The sequence below is a fragment of the Cynoglossus semilaevis genome, chromosome 1, assembly GCF_000523025.1.
Source record: "Cynoglossus semilaevis isolate Cse_v1.0 chromosome 1, Cse_v1.0, whole genome shotgun sequence".
Lineage (NCBI taxonomy): Eukaryota > Metazoa > Chordata > Actinopteri > Pleuronectiformes > Cynoglossidae > Cynoglossus > Cynoglossus semilaevis.
Window position 1 is genome coordinate 22,104,863 of NC_024307.1, and position 13,371 is coordinate 22,118,233.

Here is a 13,371-nt window from a genome sequence, read left to right on the forward strand (position 1 = left end):
ATTCTTTAAAACCACAAGACAAGTTATTTTAAAAATCTGACAAAAAAAAATCATTCAATAAAAAACAATTTTTATTCGATACAAGGAAGAGAACAGCTCAACTCTGTGTATGCACATTAAGAGTTTGGTCTAAGAAAATTTTAATCAATGGATTTATGCTGTTTCAAGTAATACTAAAGCCAGAGTACACTTTTACAGTTATTGAAACAAACTTTAGCCACTGCCTGGATCATGACATTTTAGCAAATGTTCCTAACATTTATCCTAAATGTAGCTCATAGTTGTGTCATGTTTATCAAGTGGAGTTTACTTAAAATGCTAATGCATGCGGTGACTCCTATTCAAAGGTGTGGTAGAGAGAAGTTGAGAGATTGCATTTAAGAAAAAAGTAAACAAAAAAGGTAAACATTGTTTCAGCTTTGTCAAGTAAACACGAGTAATGACTTCTTCTTGAAGGAAGAACTGTGTATGAATAAATGTATGTTGGAAAATTAGCACACGTTCACATGCTTTACCAGAACCTTTGTCACATGTTCTAAAAAAAAAATAGATTTGCTTCAATGTGCTTGAATCACTTGTAGGGTGCTGAGATGTTTACCTCAGTTTTGGGGGGCAAACGGCAGCGTATATCGGAATTGGAAATTAAGTGTTTGGACAATATTGGCATATTGGATATCGGCAAAAAGTTAACACTTATTTATATGTCAGTAATATATTCATACAAGTGGACCTTTAATATTTGTATGTGTATTTAGAAGTGTGCTGAACGGAGTATGTTTAGGTTTTCTTTTCTTAATGACACGTGACATGGGATGTTTCTATTCACACACGCACACAAAAAAACACTTCTTCAAAAGCAGCAATTAGCAGGAGATTTGTTTGTTAATCTGTTAACAATGCAGAATACTCAGTCCCGTCACGTGATACAATCAGTGAAACCAGTAAATCACAATAACGATTGAAAACCTGAACTCTAATTACTAACTGGCACCTTTTTTCACTAATATCATGCTAAATTCCGTTGTACTGTGATAGGCACACTCATTTAACCTCTACAGAGAGGTAAACCCAAGATAAATACAATATATACAAATGGCAAACAGAATAATAAATATGTAACAACATTGTTTTAAAGCCCCGTTTCATAACTGGAAACCTTGAGGAATAAAAAATGTCCCAGCATAAGTGAGTCCCCAAAAAGCAGTGTTTCTCCTGTGGTTTGTCATGAGGACAAACAATTGCTTGTAGTCTGGTAATTCACTTCCCCTGACAAAATACTAGGGATGGCTCAATCCAATACTCATCTGACGCTGGTCAAATTTAAGGATAGGACATTTTTGAAAAAAATCTATAGCCCATTCAATTTCGATACCTAAGCCCAAATGCTCAATTTAACTTTGCGCCATCAGATTGATATCAATATCTGCAGATACTTAAAGTTGCAGTTTTGGTATTGGACATGAAAATGTTGTATCAAGCCTTCCCTACCAAATACAAACAACTGCTACGAAAAAGAAATAACAATGATTGGTGCGGCTGAGGAAAATAAAACCAGAAGTGAAACAAATACATCCTGCCAATGGTGGCGCCAAAGGAAAGTTCCAAGAGGGAATAAAGAGAATAAACTGAAAATCATTCTCACCTGTCTGTCTTATTACTTTATAGAATTGAACAAAAATGGATGTCCAATAATATCAGCCAACCAATATTATCGGCCAATATTAGCTTAATTATGAAATGCCCAGATAATGTGCCCTAAAATAGTTTTGATGTGAAAGTGAAACTATTACATGTATTGTGCACTGTATTGCCATTGTAACACAGTACACCACTGCATACAATGAAATGTGTCCTATGCCTTTAACCCGAATGGCTGCATATATCGGTATCGCTGGATATCAAAATCAGAAATAAGTACGTGTTAATTTATATTTGGACAATATCAGCATATCGGACATCCATACAAAGAGTTCCATAAGGTGTGGCCTATAAAGTTGACTCCAAGTTCATCATTTTGTTGTTTTATTTAGCCTCAGAATTATCTATGAGACACCTTTCTATTCGTGTGAATTGAGACCAGTCTTCTGTACATATTGTACACAGTTAAAGGCGACACGGAGAAAATTAAGGTGTAGAAATTGAACTCTTAGGTTAAGCAGCAGCCAGGACCATATAGTCTGGGATATAGATTTGTGTTGTCAATTACATAGTACGACAAGAAATTATGATTAATTATGATTAAAACAAAGGTTGTTCTCCTGTCCAAATTGTACGTCCAATTACTTCAACTTTCAAAGACAATTTACAGCCTGAGACCCATGTAATAACGACCTTTTTACTGTTTGTCATCAAACAATACTTAATCCAATATTCTACTCCCACCTTTCTAGACTGATTTCACATAACTCGATAAGCCATGTGCTTTTCATTTACAGCACCTATACTTTAAAATACCGGTACAAGCTAATCAATGACGCATCTGTAATGTGAGAGTAAGCGGTTCCATTACTCTTTCACGATAAAACCCACTTCCGTCTTGAAAATACCAATTTAAATTACATATTTATGATTTAAATTTTAGGCCTATTTTGACTCATTTGCATGCTAACTTGATAGTATTGCAAGCCACTCGACAGACAAATATGTCGATGGTAGATTCAACGGGAATCAAGGAACCCCTTACTTTCAAGAATGGTGATGTCAGTAAATCTACCAAAGTACAGTATCTTCAACACTTAAATAATGACAGTCCTTGCCAAGATCTATCCATAGAAGCGTTCAAAAATCATTTTAAGTAACCGTGGGAGGAGGTTGTTTTTCTTCTTCCTCCTGTCAGGGTGTCAGACAAAGGTAAAGCTTGAGTGTGTCAAATATGAATTGACTGGCCAGAGTCTACAAAAGAAAAGAGTTTACACTTTAGAACTATTTGGTTTGAATTTGGTACTGTTACGCTCTGTGGTCCATACTGGACAGTGATTTGTATCTTGGCAGTCCATTTGAACCCACACAAGTGTGCCATATTTTTACTGTCATATATATATTCAAACCATATAAAGTTAATAATAGAGTGAAGTATTAATTAGCCAAAATGGGTGGCGCATCCCCTGCAGGAGGCGCAGTGCCATTGCAGGGCCGCAGATGGTATAAATGAATGAAACGTAACAAGACTATTATGCTGTAAATGTTCTCTCACTCTCGCCAACTGACCAAAGTTGGCAATGCTAGCAAATGGAGACGTCTATGGTGCGTAAAAACAGTTACATTTAAAATGTGTGAAATAAATGAGCAAATTCTTCTTATGAATCAGGGGGGCAAGAGGGTAGAGAAATTTTTGGATGCCACTGCATTAGCCCTTCAAATCACGTTCAATTTATTAATTTCCACAATGTTTGAAGAGTTCTGGAACTAAAGAACTGAACTAAGTTCTTCTCAGAAGAACTGAAGAAGGCTCTTGGATGAAAGGTGAAACGTCTTCTTTAAGAAAATTTCACATCCAGTTGCCTAACAGAACTCTTCAACCTTGACCATGACCTGGATGAGAACTGAGAATCTTCATAGAGAAAACATTTGCCCATGAAATTCAACTTGGCCTCTGCTAATGAAGGATCATGGGCCTCAAGGGAATACTGTGTGTTTTGTTTTCCTTGACACTGCAAACAACAAATCTTAACTTTCATTTCCTGATAAGTGAGAAAATTAGTTTGCAGGCATCACTTGCAAAATGAGTGGCAGGAAAAGCAGTCTAGTGCACAGTTAAAGGAACATGTGATACTCGAGAAACTACTATTAGATCTTCATTATTACTAAATAACACTTGCATTCTGGATTAGAACACTGGAGTAATGTTGTGAATTTTGTTATAAGCTTAATGTTGTTTTTTTTTTTTTTGAAGGACCGTTTGCAGGTGACAGGGAGGGGCTTCCAATGGAATATGGCACACTGGACATAAGTGTACCACTGCTGTAATGCTTGAATGATAACAATCCTCCAGTCACTAGGTGGCAGCAACTCATACAGTGGTTTGTAAATATACATAAACGTTATCAAGTTTTCAATAGCATGTAAATTTGGGGGGTGTGGGTCAGGGGAGAGTGGGTGGGGGTAGCGTGAAAACATTTCTGTCCCCAAGAGTTTAATTGAGAACCACTGATATAATGCTTGCGTGAAGTGTGCAACTCCAGGTAAATATCAGACAGTACGTTAAAGACAGATAACAGCAGAGAATGTTCCTTTATTTGTTTCTCAAAGGGTGTGGAAATACCGTGTATTGGTAAAGAGCAAGTGGTTAGTGGTAGGACTGAAAGATCACTATGTATTGCATGTATTGCTACCAAACAAGTTAGAATCAGTGACTGTTCTTTGAGGCACAAAGTGTGTTTTTACGAGATCTTGCAAAAGAAATTCTGAGGTCAACATTAAAACAATCTAACGTAAGATTTTACATAACTTTTAGAAAGGGAACAAAAAAGGAAAAAAAAAAACAAACAAATCATGTTTAGGCTTCCTACTGCAGCCATTAGCTTTTTCAAGTAACCAAGAGGTTGGAAAGTCAAGACACCTAGTTTTAGTGCAAAAGAGGATGTTTGTCCTTAACAGACTGCAATTGGCTCAGCTTTCATTTCTTTGAAGTAGCAAATGTAGGAGGGAGACTTATCTTAATTTTCCATTGACATGATTTCTTGTTAATGTCTGGTTGCTCCCAATTAATTTGCTTCCATCCCAGTCTCTCCTTGCCTCCTCTACCATCCTGCTGACAAAACTTTCTCTTATCTTGGATGAATCTTGTCTCACCGCAGACAGGGGCTGTTGGCCTGGGTGGACTTGGGTTGTTTTGGATCGAGGGAACTGTTTAGCATCTAACAGGTCCTTGTACTGAAGCTCGGGCCTGATCATTCTCAGGCAAGCCATTCTGGTGTAATTGTCCAGCCCAGTTTGGAGTTCGTAACCCAGAATCTTCTGGAATCCACTTTGGAATGGTCGGATGTTTTTATCACGGATCCGGTGTGCTTCTACAGGTTTTCCGCCGTCCCTGAGACAAACCCTGGCAAGGTCTTCCCTCAGCATTCTCAGAAGAGCTACTTCCTGCTTCATCTCAACCAGACCAAACCTGTGGATTTCCTCCCAAAAGGTCTGGTTTAAGGCTTTGTAGAGATACCAGTCCATGGCGTTCCAATTCCGAAGCTTCTCCCGCTGTTCCTCTGTCAGTGACAGTCTGGGTGGTGTCTTTGTTAGTGATTGTCCACCTGTGACTTTGACACCAGCTGCAGCTGCAGCTTTACCCACCCAGGTATCGCCAATTCCCCCAAAGCTGACAGTTCTTTGCTGGCGGGCATTGAGGCTAAATGAGACAACAGCCTCTAGTGGCCAACACAGGGCGTGTCTCAGTAGAATCATGGACTGGTCAAAGTACTCAGCCACCAGAATGAGCTTGAAGGTCCGGCGTATGGTATCCACGCCTTGCCGAGCAAGTTCCACTGAGAAATTTAAATTGTTGTCCATGCCAAAGTCAAACCACAGGGGGTTATGGGCAAAGTGATTGTTGCGGAGATGAGGGTCGTAAAACTTCACAGGGTCATCAGCAAATTCTCCCATGCTTTTGGCCTTCTGAAAAGCAGGAGCTACTGATTTGTAATAGGCAAAAGAGGACTCAGCCAAAGAGACTGGGTCCCGGATGATAGAAAAATAAAAGGTGTCTGCCGGCATCACCTTCTCCACCTAAAAAAAAAGAGTAAGACACAAGATGTGTGAATGACCAGCATCAGACTAAAACTGTAAAATTGGTTTTGAGTCATACAGAAGTAGTGATGGGTGATACCAAACGTGAGTCATACAGAAGTAGTGATGGGTGAACTTTTTGATTTGATATGATACTGATTATTTTTTTGGCATTTTTTTTTTTTTTTTTGCAATACCGAGACCAATATCAACACTTTGTATTTGTTTTAAAACAAACAAAATACTGGTCATCCAACAACTTTGGTATGTATTTAACATATAATATATTAGTCATAACAAATAACATTATTTTATTTTGACACAATGTAACATAAAGAGTTTAATAGCGTTTTACGTTACTAAGGTTGCAGCACAAAAGCATGTAAGAAGTACGTTTTAAGTAAGATGTGGCAATGACGTGTGCCTTATGTGTGTAATTTCCGGACTATTGAGTGCAGGGAAGTTGGGGTCTATTCTTAGGCACACCAAGCTCAAGAGAACATAAACAGTGTATTGACAGGACTCAAACTGCTCTCAACCTTCACCACGGTTCTCTCTCTGTTGCACCCCACCACATATACGCACACAGCCATTCACAGACATACATACGCTTCTAGTATAGCACACAGTTGCCTACCAGAAAAGTCATCGATCGCTAGCTGTATGAGCTTCGTTTGCCCGTAGAAATCCATAAATTAGCCACATCATTGTTTAAAAAAAGTAGGGCTTATAGTCTGGAAATTACGGTAACTGTAGCACACACAAAGTAATAATTTAATTTACTCACCTCAGGTTTGTTAAACCTCATATGATGGCCCATGATGTGGAACTCAATGGCCCTGGGACCCTGGTATCCTTTGACTCTATGGGCAACAAAGGAATGAGGATAACCCAGCTGGTAGTCCAGGGGGAGAGCAAAGCGCAGGTTATGTTCATCTCCAAAACGGTACAGCAAGTTCAGCACAGTGCTGCTGGCTGTCTTGTGAGTTTTGAGAAACATGATGTGCGTGCGGGGCTGACAGGAGCCGAGCGATGGCCCCTGAATGTCCGGAGATGAGAAAAGGGAGTGAGGGACTGGCTGGACATTACTGGAAGACAGAAAAGGAGGATCAGAGAGAATACATACAATTACATTTTTATTCACACTGTACACTGTGTGTACGGTTGTTGTTTCTCTGCTGATACATCATGTGGTATTCAGCGGTTTTATTTGTTTTTCTGAATCTGTATACAGCGTTCCCTCTCTATATCGCGGTTCTCCTTTTGCTCCCTCAGTACATTGCAGATATTTTCTTTATTCCAATCTCGTGAGAGTTTTGTTGTATCGCAGTATTTTATAATAAATACATTTTTACTCCCTCCTGCAGCTGAGCGCTAACCTCTGCCGCGCCCCCATGGTTGTGTATTTACGTAACATATATTTTCTTATATTTGTCTTATATTTCCCTTATGCAACTCTACTGTGCATATAATTGTGTGGGAAATGGTAATACGTACAGTCTAGGAAGGGTTGATAACAGTGTGGGGAAGGTTTGTAAAGGGTAAATATATATACGTAAATATATTAATAATAACTAACTCGCCCCTTCTTCGCGGATTTTCCCTTTTTTGCGATGGGTCTTGGAACGCAACTACCGCGATAGGAGAGGAATCACTGTATTGACAGAAACATTGAAAGAGATGATTTAAAAGACAGTAGCGAGACATCTATGATGTGAGGTTTAGAGACAGTGGCTCTAATAGACAAAAGGCTGAGTTGGGGGTGGCTAATATAAAGATGCTAAGATTTTCCCTGGGAGTGACCAGCATAGACAGGATTGGAGAGGTGAGGTTGAGATGGTTTGGACATGTGTTGAGGAGAGAGTGAATATATCCCATAAAGGATGTTGGAGATGGAGTTGCCAGGCAACAGGAGAAGAGGAAGAAAAAAAGAGAACATGGAAAGAGTTTAGGGCAAGGGTAGAGGAGGCAGGGGATAAGAAGATAAAAGTTGTTGCTAGTAGTTGAAACCAATTTTTGTTTTATAAAAAATAATTATAAGGAATGAATAGTTGAGTTCAGTGGCCCCTGGGGTGGATTCAGGAGTCTGTGATATATTCCTCTGAGTGATGGAGGATATTTTAAGCTTTTAAGTTAATTTTATGCATATTTTTCGATTGCAGCTGTAAATCAAAATTTGGATTGAGACAATATCAGATGATGTAAATGTGCATGCAGATCAACTGTGATCTGAAAGGATCAACACACTACTAGTGTGTTAGGCAGCTTCTTTACAAATTTGGACATTTTACAGACTGTCCAAAGTCAATATTTGAGAAAGAAAACGGTTATTAGGGAGAAGCAGTACTACTGAAGTAACCAAGTTTTAAGGTCTGAGCACCAAACACTGAAGTAACCAAGTTTTAAGGTCTGATCACCAAACAGCCTTCTGAGTCACTGAACTGTAGAAAGAAAACACATAACACTGGTTGACCGTTCAGTCTTTTTTTAGTACTGTAGGTACTAGAACAGTCCAGGACTCAAACTCCCATAATTCCACTGCTTCCGGTAAATCCACATACGCCACGATCAGTAACCTACGCAACCTTTAAATTGGGGGGTCAGCCCCAATTTCACTCTCTCTGTTCAGGACTTTTCCTCTCCGTGGGACCCCTGATGAAAAGAGAAACCTGCTCGTCTCAGAAGACTAAGAACCAACGCGTTTTTGTAGACACCATTGCCCACGGTGATAAATACTCTAGTAGTGTCTTTTTCTTAACTGAGTTAACCGGTAATAAGTTACACAAGTAACGTAGCGCTGCGACCAAAGCAGTTATTGGAAAGTTTAGAAGCGACAGGATTCCTTCTAACGGTAATCGTGTGAACCGGCACATCGACAGTCAGAGACTTTTCCTCCCGGAGCGGACTTTCGGAGCCAAGAGGACTCTCTGGACACAGTGGAACCAGGCGGACGTCCCCAACTCTGGCAAGGACCCAAGAAGTGCGGACTTTCCCCTACCCTCTAAATACGAGCAGATGTTCACTACAGTAACGTCTGCTTGTTACTAAGCAATGAGTAACGTTACTCGTTAGTAACGTAACGAGTAACGTTAGTAACGTATAATCTTTTAATTATATGTTACTAATGTTACTCGTTAGTAATAATCTTTTAATAATATTAAAGATTATTAAAATATTAATCTTTAAGAATCTTTAATAACTAAAGATTATTAAAGATTAATCTTTAGTTAATCTTTAATACTAAAGATTAGCAATAGTTAATCTGTAGTATTGTTAAGTGCTATTTAAACTTAGGGACAGTTTAAGTACGCATATTGAATTGTGTTGTCTGAAATATGTGCTGCTTTTATAGCTAGGCTGTTGCATACACTTCTTTTCTAACCTCCTGACTCGGTGTTATACGCTTGTACACCGTCAGTATTTCAGTGTTAACTTGTAACGTTATCAGTATTGGGATCAGGAAAACTCCGACAAAGTCCTTTGTCTTGAGTAGACCACGTGGTACGCCTCCCTTCCCCCATATACTTTGATAACATCACAAGCACTGTTTCATTGTACCTGAGCGCATCTTGGTGCGCGTACAAAACACCCTTTCACACCTCCCTTACACGCCTCACGTGTTTCCTGTTGCCGTTCCTTCTACCTCGCAGTTCTTCTTCCACTGCGCAGTCGCGTATGTGAACACGCCTCAAGGGCTCAGTCGCTTGCTTGGTAGCTAAGAGGCTACATCTCTCTCTCTTTCTCTCTCTTACACGACCACTCGTGTACACACGCACACAAGTACACACACACCTACACACACACTTGCCTGTTTTGTTGCCTTGTTTTGTTGTTATGATCATTGTTTATGAGTTCAATCACCATCACCGTCATTTTAAACTGTGTTTGTGTTGTTACTTTATTCATTGAAGCCACCCAATTTGCCAAGAACTCTAAAAATCCTTTTTGATTGATTGTACTATACGTGTAATACTCCAAGTAATACATTATTGCTATATCAGTAGGTTAACGTAATAATTAAAGATAACTTTATTGAGACTGATGTTATTAATTTGAGACTGGTTAATAACACCAAGTGCTCCTAAGCATCACTCGACCCATTGCACCTACAGTACTAAAGAGCCAAGTAGAGTTTTCAAACTTTATTTGTTCCTGAAAGCCGTTCGTGAACCAAAAAGTTTGAAAACTTAAACCATTTTCCCTAAAGGAATCAATGGAAAAAAAAAATGATTATTTCGTTCCTAAACCCCAGATTGATTGAAGTATTTTGTGTACAAGTTTATACACGAAACCAATGAAAATAAATAGCTCTAACAAAAAAGATAAACACAACTGAATAAAGAATAAAGCTATAAATTGGAAATGTATTTTATTCATCGGTGCCGAGGAGTCGTGATTGTGATGTTTGCTTTGCTTTCTCACTAATTATTGTCTTCGAAAAACTGTCGCTGGCCAACTGCAATTTTTCAAACCTATTAACTTCCTATGGAAATTGGAAGACAACATCTGAGCTATGAGCTTGCATCTGCATATGTTATCACTAATTAGCAGCTGCCTACATACAGCTGTTTGTCATCTGCAAAGAGACACACAAGGATTTCTGGGTATTTCCAAAGATTGGTGGTTAAAATTGCTGGCAGATTTTGCAATCACATTATGACAGTGGGTCAAGATAAAAAAGGAACTCCTTGTTTCTTGGACATGGTTTTTGCCCCCCTTTTTTTCACTACATTTATTCAACGTAATTCGATTACGTATGACGTACATACCAGAGATAAACACACTTGCGTTTGTCTGTGATAAACATTGCTGACCCATCGCATGATTTATCTGTTTTATATTATCATTTTTTTCCCGAAATATAAAAGAACACAGGTCAGGTGATGTTAATTTATTGTGACACTAGCGTGATATAGCTGCTGAAAGTCTGCAGCGCTTCTCTGTGGTGATTTATTCACCATATTTTTTATTTTTCACCCTGTTTTTTTAATTGTTTTTGCTTTTTTTTTTTTTTTTTTTTTTTAGCATGCTTCCTACTTTAGTTATCATGCACTTGGTTAAACAATAAATCAGCCAGGAGTGACAGCAAAGCTAGCGTTTGTCTGTGATAAACATTGCTGACCCATCGCATGATTTATCTGTTTTATATTATCATTTTTTTCCCGAAATATAAAAGAACACAGGTCAGGTGATGTTAATTTATTGTGACACTAGCGTGATATAGCTGCTGAAAGTCTGCAGCGCTTCTCTGTGGTGATTCACGTGATTCATGCTTGTGACCATTGTGTGTTTATGTGTGTGTGCTTTTTTTTTTTTTTTTTTTTTTTTAGCATGCTTCCTACTTTAGTTATCATGCACTTGGTTAAACAATAAATCAGCCAGGAGTGACAGCAAAGCTATCAATTGTGCATGGACCTTTTTGATAGAAAAAATAAATCATTTATGACTCGATAGATCGATTGATAGGTAGATAGATGTTTAACAAATTGAATTCATTATAGCTTTTTACATTAATTAATCTCAATGAATCACCTTTAGGTCACATACTCATATTTCACACAACAAGAAATAAACTTTTTTTAATTCAAACATATTTTGGTAGAAGACTGAATAAATAAATACGTAATATATACAGAACCTGTTAACATACAACTTATACTAAAAAAAGTTCGAAATTCCAACGTATGGGTTAGGGTTATGATTTTTTTTCAATAACATATAGTACTTTCAAGTACAGTCCAGTCCTTTTTTACAGATGATCTGGAAAAAGTTCAAGCTGCATTGCAACTACCAGGGCAATTTTCGTATTTTAGTTTAACACCCTTAAATATCAACTGCTAAGATTTAGAGTTGTATGTAAAAGTTCTTGGCAAACTTTACCAAGCACATAATTCACCTAAAGTAAAGTCAGACCAATAGATTACAGAAATACTATATAATCCCCTGTTTCTCCATACATTTATTGTAATACAATTATTAATTACTTGCTGTTTGCGTGAACAATCACAGTAAATCTAGATCAAAACCAAATCACTGGATTCCGGTGCACCTCTGGTTATAACAGCAACAAAAATACCGAAGGATACATACCTTTTGTTGAAGATGACCCCCAGCAGCTGATCAGCAAACGCTATGGCCACAAAGAAGAGCAACGCCTTCAACACCCACGTTGGACCCACACGACCACAGAAGAGCCAGCGCAACATCCTAAAGAGGAAGGAAAACAATTCAATGGATGCAAAGGGAAGTCATAAAGAGACATAAGATATGTGTGTATATTAGGGCTGGGCGATATGGACTAAAGGTCACATCTCAATCAGGCACACGCAGCGGTCACTCTGCATAATATCAAAATGAATAATGAATAAAATAATGAATAAAATAAACATATTTTTCCTGTATGACAAAAATGTAGAGTAATTGGTTCAAACACAGACGCTATACAATATTATACAGATGTTATACAAGTTATTCCCACATTCTTTGTATTTGTTTTCATTTATCACATTTAAAACATAATGAGTAGGGATCGGCCCGATATTAGCATAACTATGTAATATCATTATCGGTTTTTCCTCCAATAATGAAGACCCGATAATGCAATGTCTTGGTTTCGCCAAATGATGTGTGCCCTAAAAATAGCTTTGGGGATAAACGGCTGTAGATTACCGTGAAAGTCACTAGATGGCAGCATTGCAGCTCATTTAATTAATCTATTTTAGTAAGCAGGGAATTGTATGAAGAGTATTTCATACAATTCCCAGAGTATGAAGTTTGTATTGATAAATAAATAAATAAATAAATATTACCCAATGCCCAGTGACTTCAGAGGTGTCTGAGCATGCAACGTGGTCACCTCAAAGAATCTTTTCGGGCAGCATGCGCAACTTGTGCTCCACCATTTTGTTTTAAATAGTAATGTTTGCTATGATGTATAATTGGACGATAACTGTTTGTAGGGCAAACGTCAGTTCTCTTCTTCTCCAGTTTATTTGAGTGCCAAAGCAGTAAGCAAAATAATTTTACAAAATAAAAACCAGTGAGCAACAGACATTTGCAATAACAAAATAAATAATAATAATAATTATATTATGTGTAGTATCTGAATGAACCTAGGAGCTATGTTGTCGGGTGCTTAATGCCCCTGGTAGGGTCTCCCTAGGCAGGTATAGGGGTGGGGGGGTCCACCCCCCCCCCCCCCCCCCCCCCCCCCATTGAAGAAAACCACAACACCAAAGAAGTTAGACCGTAAAAAACTATAGGTAGGAATAAACTTGAGAACACCGGGCTCAGCCCAAACAAGCACGTAGGCCCACCACCCGCAGGAAGGCCCACAAGGGGTCGGTGCTTTGTGATTTGGATGGCGGTTGTGGGTGGGGACCCTGACAGCCCAATCCCTGGACAACCACTCTGGCTATGGGGACATGGAATGTCACTTTGCTGGGGGGAAAGGAGCCTGAGCTTGTGCGGGAGGTTGAGCGATACCGACTAGATATAGTCGGGCTCACCTCCACCCACAGTCTGGGCTCTGGGACCCAACTCCTTGAGAGAGGCTGGACTCTCTTCTACTCTGGAGTTGCTCGCGGTGAGAGGTGGTGTGCTGGTGAAGGCTTGCTTATAGCTTCCCAGCTTGCCAGTCGTGTGTTGGAGTTTTCC

General features: G+C 38.8%; 1 protein-coding gene across 1 annotated transcript in view; it reads right to left on the minus strand.

Annotated features, from left to right (window-relative positions):
* Positions 1-53: 53 nt before the first annotated feature.
* The window catches only part of gal3st4 (galactose-3-O-sulfotransferase 4), a 25,426-nt gene continuing 12,108 nt past the window's right edge, over positions 54-13,371 (minus strand). Inside the window, exons 2-4 of the mRNA XM_008319390.3 lie at positions 11,806-11,922; positions 6,503-6,803; positions 54-5,715 (exon numbers count right to left, since the gene is read on the minus strand). Of these exons, the coding sequence (XP_008317612.1) occupies positions 4,651-5,715; positions 6,503-6,803; positions 11,806-11,922 (1,483 nt within the window). The 3' untranslated portion in view covers positions 54-4,650. The remainder of the gene's footprint in view (positions 5,716-6,502; positions 6,804-11,805; positions 11,923-13,371) is intronic.